The following is a 17,102-nucleotide window of genomic DNA, read 5'->3' on the forward strand; positions in this document are numbered from 1 at the left end:
CCGTGTAGCACAGCAAAGAACGATATGCAATGAGCAAGGAAATATACGTCATGTACATAATGTTTAAAATCATTTCTAGAACCAAGAACAAGTATTATTCATCACTTAAGCCCACGTTACTCAGGAGAGCTGGGGACTATTTTAATTTACTTCACCAAGTTAAAAAAGACACAGGGAGAGAGAGACAAATGCAGACTTTGCTTCCTTCCCTAAAACTTATCCTGTAATACAATAAATCAGTTTTAATGGAGCAAAAAATGGTTTCATTAGCATGGCATTTCCCAAAGAACTGGTTTCATTGCTTATTTTGCTATTAAAGGCATGCTGCTCTTTTGTTTCCAACCCTGCAAATATTAATCTGGATATTAGTCTTCCTTTAATGTAGCAAGGAGTTACAAATTACAGCAGGAGTTGAACGTGTAATAATTTTATTTGAAGTGGACATTTCACTAAAAGATGGAAAAAGATGGTGGCAATACGCCATCTCAAGTAGCTCATAACATGTCCTGATGAAACTTAGATTAGTCAATCTACCACTAAGAATCCCCCTAACTTTTCAAACAATCACCCAAGTTTTTTTCTGTTTTTTTGTTTTTGTTTTTGTTTTTTTTTCCCTTGACTTTTCCCAGAAGACACTAGCAGGCAACGGGTAATTTCAGCTCAGTGGTCCATGGGGCATCAAGAAACTCGGAGGTCTAATACGAGAGCATTCAAACCAGCCCTGGGCTGCATTATTTCTCATGGGCAAAAGAAGCAACTTGGTATTTTCATTTGACAAAGGTGTATTTTATGTATTACCTCAATATCTGCCCATGTTCAAAGATGATGGTCCCCCACTTTACTGAGGAAGCTTCTAGATTCTGCAGAATTGGCTTCCTTTGCAACTAACTTTACTGGGTACAGCTCTGAAGCGGCTCTATCCAGGAGATGGTGGAAATGTTCTAACCTGCGCAGACCGATACGATAGCCACTTAGCCACACGTGGAACTGAACCACTGAGGAGCTAGATGGTTGATTTTATTTAATTTTCATTCACTGAAATAGCCCCATGTGGCTAGCAGTTACCATTTTGGGCAGAAGAGTAAATCTGAAGCACTGAAGCCACAAATGACTTTTGCCTCCAGTTGGCTGTGGGGACGCACATATAACTGAACCCCAATTGCAAGCCTGATAATGCAGGCTTTTCTGGTATTCTCGTGTCAAAAAGGTGGCAGGATTTTCTTCTGAGCCAAGCTTCAGGATGCTCTCTGACAAATCACACTGTTCTCATCCTGAATAAATGGCCAATCCCAGGGCTGAGTGTGGTGGTCTGTTCATGCAAGGAGGTGGGAAGCAAAGGGAAGCGGACCTCTATCTCCTGCGCACCCCAACCTGCAGATAGGACTTCCTCAGCCACCCACTGTGTATCACCCGTCTCCAAACCCCTTGGCCAACACCTGAACATGATGTAAAATTTCTAAAATAAAACTTATTTCAAGCCTGCCACCACTAAAGTCAAAACAGGAATGAGGAGAAAAGGCAGCACACAGGGCACCATGACAGGGCATGATAATTCGCCTCGTCATTTACTGTTCTCCTGCGATTTCACATCCCAGGAGGAAACTGTCTCTTACAACTGACCTGAACCATTCTAATTCCTTTCTCTCTCTCTCTCCACCCCTGGCTGAGGTGTGACAGTGCCCTGGAAGTCGCCTCAGACCATTCACTGGGTTCCCTCTTGCTTTAATCTCTAGGGAAATAACAATAATTCTTCCAGCCTTTTCCACAGGATCCACCTTCAAATCAGAGAATCAATTTAGAGAATCTCCTCCAAACGTTTTTCAAGCTCCCCATTCCTCTGCAGATTTCATGTCAGAACTAGACAAATCCTGGGCAAATCCTTAAAATGGCGAGCACAGACACAGTCCACTCTCAGCAACAACCAAGACAGAATGACCAGCAGTGTATTCGCTTGAAAGTAGTATTTCTCGCTTTATAAAAAAATTCATTATTATTTTGTTTGGTTTTTCTATTTTAAAAAACAGCAACCTCCTGTGATGAATTTGAAAGCCCTGTATTTTGAAAACGTGAATCACTGCTAGAATAAATCAATTATGTAAAGAAACATCCATGCTCAGAGCAGAATTGTAAATCTGCGTGCCCCATGCAATAAGGCAATTCCGGGATCAGATGTAAAATCTTCTACTTGCAAGATGATAAACAAACTTTAACCCTGGATTCTTACGGCTACAAAAATTCCATATATTACAGAAGTGACTAAACAGATTTGTCATTATTCTAAAATAATCAATCCCTAATTATGAAGATAACTATTACAAACATACATTTTCCATATTCTATCCAGTTAAGTATTTCGATGGCTCCATACTTACGGCTGAAAGGGGATGAAATGCTGTTTATCTTCATCATCTACTTTTCCATTTATTATATCTGTTACATCCATCACTGGGGACAAGAAAAAAACAGAGACTGTTTTTGCTCAAGTGGTATAATCAGAGAAAACAAACAAACAAAGGAACATCAGAATGCCTTCAGACAAACAACAGCATGAACTGCATGATAGAATTTTCTTATATTCAAGTAAATTATCTCCGTTTGAAAGACAAAGGAAGTTCTCTGAAAACATTGGCTAAAACGGGGTTAGGGCTCAAATGGCAGAGTTCCATTTATTAAATTCCTTTGCCTGGTATCCAGTGGGCACCCTAGAGTTGCACTTTCTGAGAGAACTTTGGTGATGATGAAATGTTCTCTAACGACGAGCACCTACAATGTGGCAAATGTGATGGAGGAACTGAATTTTTACTTTGATTTCATTCATGTAAGCAGCCAGAGGTGGCAAGGGGCTACCATACCGGACAGTACTGCTTTGGCTATTTCACTCCCCCAAACAACCAAGTAATAATAAAGTAGCTACAACGTACACACCCCATGCTGGCACACTTGACAGCTATCCTTCACAATCACCTACTATGCAGCTGAGGACTGAGGCTCAAAGACACGAATGAATGACATTTCCCAAAGTCAGAGGACCAGACGGCCTCCACGCCCAAGCTCAGACCAACTGTACAGCAGGAAAACCCAAGAGCAGCCCTCGGGGACACTGCTCACTGTGTGTGTCTGCTCAGCCTCCACATTTGACTAAAGATAAGTGAGCAACATGCCTCATTTACTTTCTTTTCCACAATCCCTTCCCTAATGAATATAATCTTATATTGCAAATGTGTGTAATTTCCATTTCTATCACCCCCCCCTCCAAAAACCGGGAAGGGGTCTGTGGGACCAGAACACAAGCATCCAACCTCCTGGTTGGTTTAGTGGGGCCCTGGATAGAAATGGATAGAGGAGGTCAAGATGTTAAAAAAAAATTAAAAAGCAATGCCAGGGATAGTTTGACTAAGAAAAAAAATAGTAATTGTAGTGGGTGATTACATTTTCCTGTGACGTAATGTTATTTATGTTACAACCTCAGAAATCTTTTCCTGTCTCCCTCTAGCCACCGCCACCATCTTCTGCCCATCATACTTCATTCTGATCATCTGAACAGATGTGCTTTCCTGAATGCCCTGGGGTAGTGAAGATGCCACAAAGGTGCAGCAGGGCCTAGGGAAGGGATGCTGCTTAGTCGTGGTCTCTGCCTTGCAAAGCTTAGTCTAGCAAGGTGGGCAAATCAATTTAATAGTTGCGTACACACAGTGGGATAAGTTACATCCTACGACAGAAGAATTCACCAGGTGTTATGGGGGTACAGAGGAGGGGTATCAACCAGCCTGGGTTGGAAGTGGGGCTCAGGACAAGTTTTTATAGGAAACGATGCTTTGAATGGACTTTTGTCGCTACCATTATAAAAAAATTTAAATGCACACGTAATATAGCTCAATGAATTTTGAAAAGTGCATACATTCATGTAAATACCACACCAACAAGATATAAATCATTTTCAGCACACATGCAAAAAAGTCAACCTATGAAAGCTGAGAAGATTCCCACTTTGCCCTCAAAAGGAGGGCAAAACTGTTAGGTCTAGATGTCATCACCGTTTTAAGAAATCTGTACACTCATAGGAACTTATCACTTTACTGGTAACCTAATAACCAAAGAATTTACAGCGTCAGTATGGGTAGAGGCCGAACTTACATACACTGTCAAAGATTTCTCTGGTCACGTAAGGGAAGCCCAATACACCTGAGGTGAAATGACAATATTTCCTTAAAACTACCACCGAGGTGGGAAAGAGAAAAAAGAACCCTGAAAAATTACACGTATTTCAACTATAATATCAGATTACACGTAAAAGATACTACAAGTTCTGGAAAACAGGTGCACTTTTAAAGTACGTATTCAAGTAATCAGGGAAGAAAACATGAAAGTATGTCCTGAGCCCACATTCATGGGGACCTCATAAAGGCAACCACACCCTCAAAATTTTACTCACAAATGGAAAATTCAAGCGTATGCCCCATTGTGTAGCCCTGTTGGTAAATGGAAGTGAATTGCATTAATGTGCTTCGTTCTCATAAGGCCTATACCACTTATTACTTAATCCTTATATAGTAGTAAATCACATATTTAAGTGATTTGATGTTTTATCAATAAAATCCAGGTAGAGGACAGAGGATTTTTACGGTAGTGAAAACTGTGTGTGATACTAAGATGGGGGATACAAGCCATTAAACATTTCGTCAAAACCCACAGGATGGCCAATACCCAGAGTGAGCCCTCATGTGAACTACAGACTGTGGGTGACGCGTCAGTGGGGGTTCATCTGTTGTAACAAAAAGCATCTTGGTGCCTGTGTGGGAGTGGGGGCGGGGAGGGGTGGACAGGTGGAAATGCTCTGAAATCTCGATACACTCTGCTCAATTTTGCTATGAACCTATGACTGTTCTAAAAGTAAAGTCTATTTAAAAGGAGTTAAAAACAAAGCAAACTAAGCCCTGAGTTTCCTGGTAGCCACAGTAAAGAAACCCAGCTGCATATCAGAAATAAAGAACTTTCGCCACATACATATTCTTATAAATCGCAAGATTCACAAACAGGATGAGACTAGATGGCTGTGTAGTGAAACGCCACTACAGCCATCAAATTGTGAGGGGAAAATCCCTTCCCAAAATGGTGAAAAATGAGTGACACTGCAAGAGGCCCACTAATGAGAGCTTCCTGGGGACACTTCCATCGTTCCTCAACAGAGATAACAAATCGCCCGCTTCTCCGGTGCTGTCACCAAACCCAACGAAACTGAAAGAGAACACAACTATGGAGACGACAGCCTGGTGTCTGCATCCAGCTGCTGTGCTCGCCTTCTTCGTCTTCCTCACTGGCCACTCGGGCAAATCACTCCTCAATCAATCAATCAATCACTAAGTCCAGAACCCCGGACAGCCCCCTGTGACCAGCTTCCCTCCAGGTTGCACATGGGGGTCAGGGGCTCCCCAGGAGAGGTGACCCACTTTAAAACTAAATCCTTGATTTACGTCTGAAATTCGGCTGCATCCTGAGCGGCAGGCACGTGGGCCTCAAACCACCCAGATGAGAACGGATGGATTTTCTTTCCCTCCCACAGAAAAGCCAACAAAACCAGCATCCAGCATCCTGCAGCAACAGCACCAACACGTAATGAGAAGGAGTGAGATGGTTACCGGCCACGCCGAAAGGCCGCCGCAGGCCCGAGGTCAGCTTCCTGGTGTTGTTCTCCCGCAGCTCCATGCGGCCCACGCGGACGATCTGACAAACGAAGCTGATTTTCTCCCTTTTCAGGTCTTTGCTTCCGAGGTCCTGGAAATATTAATTTCCATAAATTACTCTGGAGCACCAAGACTCAATGCAGGTTCAATTGATACAGGCAGTAAAGAAATGGATGGAGACTCATCTCTCTGACCAGTTTTTAGCATTTTAATAAGCTGTTCATATGGCAAAAAAGGAACTGAACAACAATAGTCAATTAACCCTAAGTGGACTTAAGATACAAGGTTAAGAGCAACATTCAGGGTACTGAAATAAATCTCTGTTCTGGGGATTCTAAGGGAAGCTAGAACCCAGAAGGCTTCTGGGAAGGGTGCTGCTGTAACTACCTTAGCACGTATTACAGGGGGCCCCAAAACCCACGCTCTAGTGCCCCGTGAGAGGTCAGCAGGGGTAGCTGAAAATCGTCATTTGAAAGGGGAGCGATTCAACCAAAGGTCATTGGAGGCACTTACAGTAAAAACCGCTCGCAAATTATGTAATCTGTCTATGTCTTTAGGCAATCCTGAACTTGACCAGCGAACCAGGTAGTTTTCACTTGAAAAAGAAAAGAAAAAGAAACGCGAATTAATTTTCCAAATATAAGAGGACACCAAATGTACATCCACACTGACTCATGGTTACTGTCACAGAGGTCCACGACGCGGACGGCCGTGCGAGGTCAGAAATGTCAACAGTGTCAGACCGAGCTGCCCTTCCCTCACTACAGGAGGTAAGCAATGGCCCACACAGGTAGGATGCCAGGCCTGGCTGCAGCAAGTCCTGGGGAGGTTTTGGTTTCGGATGTCTAGGGTTGTGATTACCGTGGAAGTACGTGGAAGTGCCATCTCAACAGTTACCGATTTCTAAAGTATTCTTGTTCTTTTAGAAAGACTACAGCCTAAAATTCACCATCCATTCATTTACAGTATAAACACTGCACATTTCTTTCAGAGTCTATGACAAACCACATACAACCTAAAAACACAAGAAATAAAGTCCTTATCAGAAATGAGAACAAAATTTACCCATTTGTTCTGTTTTCTGTCATATACTAGGCTTTTAAATTTTGAGTAATATAAGTGAAGATACTGGACTTTTACATGCATGCACACACTTTACACATAATTTAAACCATCATTTTTCCATTTGGACAAAGAGAAAGTTATATTGAGGGACAAAAGCAAGAACTAAGAAAGAGACCACCACACCAGAAATGACAGGAATGGCAGATGGGATTTACAGTATTTTATTCAACAAATATTAACTGATAGCCTTTAGGTGGCAGGCACCGTTCTGGACACTGTATTCCAGCCAATCATACTGGAGAAACAACAACAGGTTAAAGGTCCAGGAGTGACATTCACAGAGAACAAAAGATGGAAAAGGTAAGATGAACAGTGACATTTGGGGACTCTGGATATATAAAATCCCATGAACAAAGGAGACAGAGCGTTACTCACTCCAATCCTTAGTTGCTAGGTCCTTAAAACTTTATAAGAGTAAAATACTACAAATACCCCCTGGCCCCGAGCCCAAGCCAGCGGCCATCACACTGCCGCACAGGGCACCGGCTCAGCTGTGTGGGAGAAGCCTGGCCGGCTGATGCCCCCCAGAGCTCTCCACAGGCGTGAGACCCTGTGCCGGGTGAGGCCATGTTCCTTACACTGACCAGACGAAGACAGCAGCCCGGGCGTGTTACTGACCTGATGAACTTGGACTCCACGGGGTCGTAAAGAGACATGAGCACCTCGGCATCTTCTCCTATTTTACAAACCACGTTTTTGAGGTTGACAAACAAGGCCAGGGAAGGGGTGGCAGCAAACTTGGCTTGTCTGTTAATATCTATGTTCTGCTTCTGAGACTGAAGTGGCAGGAAAAGAGAAAGGTGGCGTTAGCAGCAGTCATCGCTACCCCTTGCTTTTGTATTCCCCACAGACTAGGACACCGTACAGAACCCGCTGGCCTAACCCAGCAAAGCCATTCATGCAGGCACTTCCTTGACCCACTTCAAGTTCTCAAGACATGCAGGCACCCAGCTGAAAATAACGGCCTGTGCAATGGTCACACGTGCGTATGGAGTCTGTTCTTCAGAGATACGAAATGTTGGAATGTCCAAGCAATGAATCGGAATGGTGATGGCACGTGTAGTCGCTTGCTTAAGTTTGGGTTCCCCCATGAGGCTAAACCCTCCGAGGACACCTCTGTCTTATTCATCGTTATGTCCTCAGTCCCTGGCACACAACAAATGCTCAGTAAATACTTGCTGAAGGAATGGGTGACTCAATCAGTGACTGATTTCTGAATATCTACTGTATAAAAGATGCCATTAAAGGCCATGGAAGGTGAAAAAGATCAGTAAGACATGAGTTCCCTGCCCCCATCGAGCTTACGAAATGTAACCCCACCCCCCCACACCACCACCCCAATGAAAGACGATGTACAGAATCGGGTATCGTTTCCCATGAAATGAGAACGGAAATTCAATGTCATTAAGATCCTGTCCCCTGAGATGGAGGACGATGCTGTACACCCCCCACCCCCCAAGGGGTGAAATCCTTTCAGGTCCGTCAGCAACATGATTTGACATGAGGCTCCGTTCCATTCATCACTGTATGAAACGTGCTGGGTCGCTGTGCCTGTTCAGGTCCTTTTTAGTGCAAATTCTGGGCTTCGCTGGTGATTTACTGGTGTGGAAAATCATTCCTGAGAAAGTGTACTCCAGACGTAAACGCGTGTTACAGAGCGCTGAACTTACTTTTTCTTCCTGTAACCGTTCCTCCACTTGTTTAGAAGCGATTTCATGAGCTCTGAAGAGACTAATCGTGCTGGTTAGCTCTGGGTCCAAGATGTTCCCATCTTCGTCTCTCACCACCAAGTCCAAATCGAGAATTCTAGAATGACAGGAATTCAGAGCTTCATGGACACAAACTAAGGGCCTTAAATTCTCTAACACAATTTCAGTCCTAGCACCTGAGCAGATGAAAACATCACAGAAAGTCGGGGTCACCACAAACATTCAGGGAACATAATTCTGTAAGGTCACTTTCTTTAACTTAAAACGAATCCACCTGGATATCAGAAAAAAAAAAAGTACTCAATTTTTACTTCCATTGCAATAGTGACTTTGTCTTACAATGAGAAATTTTACAGCTCATCAACAAAGCCCAAAATAAGTGTACGTTATTAATCACCATGTGACTAAGACGGGTAGTTTAAAGCACACACACGCTATACATGTTGTGGGAGGCACGATATATACAGAGGGTGCCAAAAAATGTACACACATTTTAAGAAAGGAAGAGAACTATTAAGATTGTAATACTCCATATATACCAATAACAAAAGATGAATACAAGTCACGTTTGACTTCTGCAATGACAAGAGGTGCTCAAAGTGGTTACCATCAGCGTCCAGACACTTCTGATTACGGCAAATGACTGCTTGAGCAACGTTGACCGAAGTGTCCATTTGTATACATTTTTTTCACACCCCCAGTATGTGTGTATATGCGTGTGTGTAGAAACACACACACAGTTTCTGTGTATATATTAAATACATATATATAGAATGTGTGTACGTACACATGTATATACATATACATACATACAAACCCTTATGTCCAAATACATAAAGTTGGTGGCTGTGACATCATCGTTGGGGTGGGGAGAGGAGGGAGGGAGGAAACGCTGGAGCCCAGGCACACCCACCACTGTTTCCTCACCACTGGCCCTGGGAGATTCCAACACAGCTTTCTTTCTACCTAGCGTCAGTTCTAATCCCTAAATTAGCCCATCAGAAGATTTTCAATAAAGATGTTCCATTGCGTTTCATCACCAGACATACGGAAGTCATCCACAATAACGTTAAGCACCTTTCTGGCAGGTGGTGCAATGTGTAGCCAGCTTCCCACACACGCAGCCTCTGGCCAATCAAGCTGTCCATCTATCTTTGGAAATGCTTTTGTGCAACATTCTCTCCGTTTCCCCAAAGCCAACAAAATCATATGGTGATTTTTACCACAATTTGTATTTAAAGAACAAAAAAAAGGCAATTAAATACAGAAAGAAAACAAGAGTCGTGCTTTGGTGGTGTGTTGTGGTGTTGTTTTTGATAAGCCATGAGGACCCTAACCACAGATGCCTTTGGGATTTTCTGTCTGCTATTCATAAGTCTACCGAGCAGAAATTTTTAATTTTTTTAAGCATCTGACAAAGGAAAGTCTGTTTAAAGAAAGATAAACTTCAATTGGAGAACGTCTTTAACAGTTACAAGTTTAAGAGGAAAGTTGACTTGGCAACAAAGATTCCATCCCCAGAAACCAATCTCCGAGGTCTCTGAGAGTCACACACCTTAAAGGCGGGTATTAGCCTGATGACGTGGCAGACGGGTCTCATTGTGAGTTACGCTGGACCACTGCACCATTTGGGAGGCAATCACAAAAACCTTATTTTCGTCCTTTTCAGATCTATTTCCCAAGTTCACTGATGGTGAAGCAGGACCATCTGGGCCTGTGAGCAGCGTGAGCATAAAGAGGCTTTTCGCCTGGCATGAAAACAGCCTCGGCAGCTGCATGGATTGTGGGCTGCCTCAAGGCGATCAGAAAGACCTGTTTTTAAACCCTTTTAAGCTCTCATTCGGTATCTTTGTAACATGTTTCCCAAATATCATTGCTTATCCCAGCCCTGAACCTGCCCCCGGGAGGAGCTGGTGTGGGTGTGGGTGGAGTCAATGCTAACGAGGGTGGAAAGGGGAGGGGATTGCTCTGTGTGGGCAGAGCCCATGCGGGTGTGGGTGGGGCTGGCTTGAGGAGGGCTGGCCAGAAGGTCTTGCAGGCCTCACAGAATCACAGTCCCTGAGGAAGGGGGTCCCAGGCCAACCTGCTGCATACATCCTGCCAGGTACCCCTCACCTCAGTGCTGCCAAGAGAGATGGTCAGGCCCATTTTAAAGAGGAGGAACCCTAAAGTCAGAGACACATCTAGAAGAGCCAGATCCTAGATTCTGAGCCCATGCCTTTCCAGAAGGCCACGTGCAAACCATCAGAGGAAGTGGCCTGTCACGGAATGTCTTCATGCCAACCATTCTTTGTGCTGTTCTCAGCAATCCGTACTCAGGGGGCCTGGATCCAGAGTGCCTTTCCATTATGAAGGTGCATCTTAGCAGACCAAGAAAATCGAACGCCATTAGCGACCAATTCCACGGGCGCCTAAAGCTCTTTGAGGAAAGGAGTGGAAACACCCCTGAAATTACATGCAAAACTGTGTGTGTGAACTATACATGTGCATTTTTCAGGAAGATGGTCCATGATTTTAATCCCATTCTCCAATGTCTCCCAGAAACCACTTGAAAGCTGAACTTTGAACACTGTGATTTTACGTTGTATTATTTTTTCTGAAGAAGGAACTACAAAGGTATGTGCAGAGAGCACTGGGCTTTAGAGAAATGATGGCGTATACTTGAGTTCCTCGGGCAAACAACTGTCTTACTAAGGATTACATTTCCTGTCAAAGTAGTAATGACGTTTGGAAACTCTTCCTTTCTTAACTGGACTGTCCCATGACGTAACATGCTTTGGTAGCTTCCAGCAGCCAAATTAAGCAGGTGGTTTCTGAACAAAAGTTCTAAATATAATCTTCTACTAAAAATAAAATCAAAGCTCCAAAAGTTTGCTTTTTTTAGGCAGGTAGTCTCGAAATGGGTTTCACTGCGACAATCTCAAATATCCTCCTATACCCAGAAGTCCATGGCTTTCTGGGGGAAAAAACCCAAAAACTTCCTCCTGTAGCGATTCTAATCCAAACACTACAGCTAACTAAGAACGCTGCTTTTGGAAGCTTCTCACACTTGAAAGTATGAATTACTAGAAAACAAAATGATGTTACAATTCTGATTTTTTACAGAAAGCGTCTTTAATTTACGCAGCCTTCTCTTCAGCTGAAGGGCTGGGGACAAACCTCTCCGAGTCTCTTGAGCTTCCGTCCTACTGTGTAAAATGAGGGACTCAGACGAAACCCGAAGTTTCGCAACCTGCGGTCCATCACGGTCCAACTCCAGTCAAGAGCTGAGATTTCTAGCCAGCATTCCATACCACTGAAACCAGACTCTTCAGAAGTGGGTCCCAGGAGTGTGTGTTTTAAGAGCCCTCCCAGTGACTGTGACAGAGGCCAGCATTTGGGAACCATGTGACCAGATCATTTGCAAGGCTGCTTGCCGCCCTGACATTAAATGAACAAGCATGCAGTTATCCGGTGGGAAAGGGCAGAGCCTCATTCTGGTCCCAGCCCTGGCAGAATTGGGATGAAGCAGCCCATTTCCGTCCAGGATCAGACGCACTTTCTAAGGCTGGGTCATGCAGCTCCGTGGGGGAGGGAGCACAGCACTGCCCAAGACATTCAAGCGGGCTGGGCGGAGGCTTGTGGGGATGGAACTGTGCCTGAGACATACTCACACAAAACAATTATTTGTTGTTTCTCTGAGACTCAAGTTTAGCTCATTCTATTGCTGTTTGCCAAATCTGTCTGCCCCACACTGGTGACAACTTTTAAGGTGACCTTTGCTGCCCTTTCCAACTCTCACAACTTAGGTTCCACAGAAAGAAACCAAGTGCTTGTTACTGCACAGGTAACATGAGTCCCATGTCCCGACTCAAAGTCAAACACCGTGAGCAAAATAAAAGTTCCTGGCTGGGGGGATCACTGTGGGATCCCCTCCACAAGAATGAAAGTGACAGGCTGCCCCAGCCTCAGCTTCTTGAAAAGAATACGTTTCAACAATGACTCAGAAAACTCCTGATTTTCAAGATGCAATAGAACATACCTCTTCCTTTTAAAAGTGAAAGCCATGCCCTGTTTTGATGCTAGAAATTGTTTTATAAAACAGGATTTTAGCCTCCTCCAGGCTACGTGGATGTTATGATATTGGATAATTTAAGCATGAAGTCATCATTCAGATAAACAAACCTGTTTCCATAATCAATCTTGGCAGTGACCTTCTTCTTCAGCTCTTTGAGCTCATCCTGCGGCAGAGTTCCAGAAAGAATCTGCGATCGCCATTCGATGAGGTCGTAGATCATGTGTCGCACGCTTCGAAACATCTCCCTGTTATCTTGCTACATGAAGGGGGATAAAACAGTCAGTTGTAAAGCGCTTAGTGTAAAACAGCGTATTTTTATTTTCAAACACACATGCAGTACGTGCTTTATGGTATAGGATGTAATGATGTACGTCAAATTGAAAGACGCTTATATAGAATTTGGTTCCCATCAGACACGAGAAGGTTAACAGGACAAAAAGCAACGCACACGCCTCAGTATTCCACCCAACATTCCAGGCGATGTACCCCTGAATCAGGAGGCTGACCAGAGCCGCAAAGCCTGCCCACGAGTAGGCGGCCCACGGATGGGCAAACACTGACACTCCCTCAGGACCAGTCTGAGCCTACACGTCTGACGACTGAATCTTCACAATGCCCTGCGCACAGAGTTCTGAGCCCCTCGGCCTGGCTGTCCGCTGACTACCCAGGACAGGGCGCCAGCCCTCCGGAGCACTGTGCTACACTTGGCACACAAAGAAGCTTCTGCAAGAAGCCACCTCAGAGCCTACAAGCTTTCGGGGCATTTATGCCAAAAGGAAACCGCAAATAAGACGCAAACTTCACACTTCACCTTCTACATATTTCAAGCGGATTGATGGTACAATGCAAAGCAGCAACTGCAAGAGTGCAATTCATCCAAAGGAAAAATAACCCAGTGGTTCTTTCTGTGAAAAGAAATCTGGGTGAGACCTAAACTTGAGAATTTCTAAAAATCATGATCCCTATAAAAAATTAAATGTGGTCATGGCTACTTTTTAAAATAACATCTCCTCTACATATCTGAACCTCGCACCCTACCATTTCTAGTATTTCACCTTCTTTCTAAGAATTTCTAAGGTCCCCACCACCTACCCGTCACGTAACACCCTAGCAGACTATTCTACATGCTACCAAACTCTAAAATTATCCTAATTTTAATTTCTTAAATGAAAACTAAATGGCCAAAATTAATGGCTTATTGGAAAATTATGCTTGTTTCCCTCGTAGGAATTCTCCTTGTCCATTTTTCTAAGGCTTTATGAAATCTCTAAAATCCTTAATAGTTTGCTAACTCGTCTACAACCACACAACAGAGAAAAACCAACCACATAAAAATATTGCATGCGTTTCTCTTTGGCTCTGCACAAATCCAACAGTCAGTCCGTAAAAGGCAAATCTTACAAAGGAAACCACAGTGGTTGTTAGGAATGCCTCCTTCAGAGCTGCATGGCTACAGCCGGGTCCACTAATGTATTAGTCAGCATCAACTGTTTGTTTTGCTGCCATATTTTTGTTTAAAAATTGCTAAGTTGAACATGAAAAACCGACTACAAAATTGCTCAGATTTACACAAAACATTCATAGCTAACTTTACGCTCTTAGGTTTTTGAGAACATTTGATGAACAATTACTGCAACTCGTTATTACTGTGCATTTACAGGAAACCGCTGTATAATCAAAAACAACAAGCCTGCCCAGAGAGCAGCTGGGACGTTCGGAAGTTGTCTACATTCCCGAGAAATCAATGTACTAACTCTCCTGCGTCGCCCAGCTTCTGCACTGACAACATTAGCATATGAAGCATCAACACTTTGAAAAGAAGTCCAGGCTAACAAAAGGGAATCTTCTGCAACTAGGAGTTTATGTGCAAAGAAATGCCCTGAGGGAATATGAAATGGAAGATGTCACAACCCCAACATCTCCAAATGCATAAGACTTCGCCCGTGATCAGGTGAGATCGGGGGAAGTGGACACCTGCGTACAACACCAGACTGTAAACTGTTTCACCACCTCTGCAACACACATGCTTAAGTCTAACAGGCTATGTAGTTTTTCACAAATGAGAAGAGGCATACCTACAGGCAGACGATGGCAAAAACAAGCAAGTAGTCACCTCCTACTGCATCCACAAATAAGCCCCTATTACAGTTTAAGAGAAAGTGTTCATTTTCATGGCCAGTATATAAACTCGGATGGTAGGTACATCAATGCAGATCAGCTAACCTTGTCTCTGAAAGCCCTAAAGCAGCCCCATTCCCTCCCCAGCACAAGGAAGGTGGAAGCCGTGATGGTCCTTCAGCCTTCACCGCAGTGACCATGGCTGCACCCTGCCACAGAGCAGGTCAAAGGGCACACCGCCCCCCAGGGTGAACAGAATATGGAACCATGTTGCTTTCTTTGGCCTTCTGAGTACCACCCTGTCCCAGAAGGTCTGCTGTTGAGGTTCCCAGGGAAAGAAAAGCATCCCGTTGGCACAGAAAAGGGCAGGAAAGACCACTGTCTATTTTCAAGCTTCGCTTCACCGCCCCGTTCTCTCACCACGTAGAGCTGCCTCCAGATGGTGGACCACTCTCGCAGGGTTGTGGTGACTTCCTGAATGAGCGGGAGGTCCCCCGGAATGACTGTTTCATGTTGCCTGCGAGGAAAGAAGGAAAGCAGAGCTCAGTTCATGACTTCGGTAAAGTCTGTGAGTTGCTCCTCGTAAATTCCAAACCTAGGCCATAGAGTTAAACACAAAGGGTGCAAAAAACAATGTATATGCATTTTAAGAAAGGAAAAAACTATTAAAATTGTGATACTCAATATATACCGATAACAAAAGATGAATACAAGTCACATTTGACTTCTGCAATGACAAGAGGTGCTCAAAGTGGTTCCATCAGCGTCCAGACACCTCTGATTACAGCGAACTACTGCTTGAGCAATGCTGACCATAGTGTCCACTTGTATACATTTTTTTGGCACCCCAGTATTTAAGCAAACGGGAGAAAAAACACATAAATCAGACTGTATCCACACATAAGAATACATGCATCTCTAAGTGTCACAAGTAACGTTTGGACAAAGCCTGAGAATGTTTGTCCATTATCCTGTGATGTCCCACTAAGATAAAAGAGGTAAATAATACCCGTCAAAAGTCTTCCGAACATCAAGGTCTGGGAAGTGGAAATACATTTATAATATGTGTACCCATCTCTCTTATACAGGCCATAAATTACAACCAATCTGTGTGGCATTAAAATGCAGGTTTTTTGGTTTATTTTTATTAATTTAATTTTTTTTATTACTGGGGAGTATTGGGGGACAGTGTGTTTCTCCAGGGCCCATCAACTCCAAGGACTTGTCCTTCAATCTAGTTGTAGAGGGCGCAGCTCAGCTCCAAGTCCAGTTGCCATTTTCAATCTTTAGTTGCAGGGGGTGCTGCCCACCATCCCATGCGGGAATTGAACCGGCAACCTTGTTGAGAGCTCATGCTCTAACCAACTGAGCCATCTGGCCACCCCACCACCAGCTCAGCGGCAGCTCATTGTCTTCAATCCAGTAGAGGGCCCAGCTCACTGGCCCATGTGGGAATCAAACCGGCAACCCTGCTGTTCAGAGCTTGCGCTCTAACCAACCGAGCCATCTGGCCGCCCCAAAATGCAGGTCTAAGTTGATTTTTCCATTTCCATCATGTATAAAACTCATTATATAATAATATATGAAGCAGTTATCCGTGATGAACTACAGTACCTACAAGGTTACAGCTTTCACCGTCCGTAGGTATTCCGTCTGATATCAAAACCCTAGTTACCCTTTCTCTTTTCTCTCTACCCCAACAGGTTAACCCTTCACTTATTCTGAACTCTGTATCTATTTGTGCATTGTTTTTATCAAATCAACCATTGCTTTCCGGTCACACACTCTGGGTCAGGCATTGTGCTACACAGGATTTAATATCTGGGACAGTGGCGAGATTGAGTTTGTGGCCACCTGACCCAAAGGTCCTGAGCAGACAGGCATCCTGCACAGACGAGACTCCAACCAGTGTGAGAGGTACAGGGAGGCTCAGACAGGTCCCAGCCACACAACTTGATTGGCACGGGGCCCAGACCTGTGGGCAGGACCTAGACTTCAGCTCACAGTTGGGGTTCAGGCCTTCAATGACTTACTGATGGGAGGGGGGCTCCCAAAGGAAGAAACAGTGGAGTCCCTGAGAGAAAGTCGGCCTCTGTGGGAGGTCAGCCACACGCTCCTGCTGGAGCAGCAGCGACCGGATGTCGGAGGGAGGGATGCATACGAGACCACCTCTCCCTCAGACAATTCCTAAAATTGCTTTTAGGAATTAACCTCTGATGAGACATCACCAGTTACTATGAGATGCCATTGTTAACACAGCCCTGCCAAGTCTGTCACCAAGTTCCCCAGTAAGGATGCTGATAAAATGCGGTTCATTACACTCTGCAGTGTCACCCTCACAAGGCCTCCAGGGAGACTCTCTCTCCTCTCAGTGTGAGCACATCCCTCAGCGACGGGCTGGTTTTCATCTTA

At 44.2% G+C, this 17,102-nt stretch overlaps 1 protein-coding gene across 2 annotated transcripts in view; it reads right to left on the reverse strand.

Annotated features, from left to right (window-relative positions):
• DOCK1 (dedicator of cytokinesis 1) overlaps nt 1–17,102 on the reverse strand; it is a 446,228-nt gene that overhangs the window by 374,254 nt on the left and 54,872 nt on the right. For both annotated transcript variants that reach the window (XM_019728239.3, XM_019728238.3), the window contains exons 5-11: nt 15,111–15,207; nt 12,680–12,828; nt 8,477–8,612; nt 7,425–7,582; nt 6,195–6,276; nt 5,637–5,772; nt 2,373–2,445 (exon numbers count right to left, since the gene is read on the reverse strand). In XM_019728239.3, the coding sequence (XP_019583798.2) occupies nt 2,373–2,445; nt 5,637–5,772; nt 6,195–6,276; nt 7,425–7,582; nt 8,477–8,612; nt 12,680–12,828; nt 15,111–15,207 (831 nt within the window). The remainder of the gene's footprint in view (nt 1–2,372; nt 2,446–5,636; nt 5,773–6,194; nt 6,277–7,424; nt 7,583–8,476; nt 8,613–12,679; nt 12,829–15,110; nt 15,208–17,102) is intronic.

Source organism: Rhinolophus sinicus, chromosome 15, assembly GCF_057876585.1.
Source record: "Rhinolophus sinicus isolate RSI-liver-muscle chromosome 15, RSI-T2T, whole genome shotgun sequence".
NCBI lineage: Eukaryota > Metazoa > Chordata > Mammalia > Chiroptera > Rhinolophidae > Rhinolophus > Rhinolophus sinicus.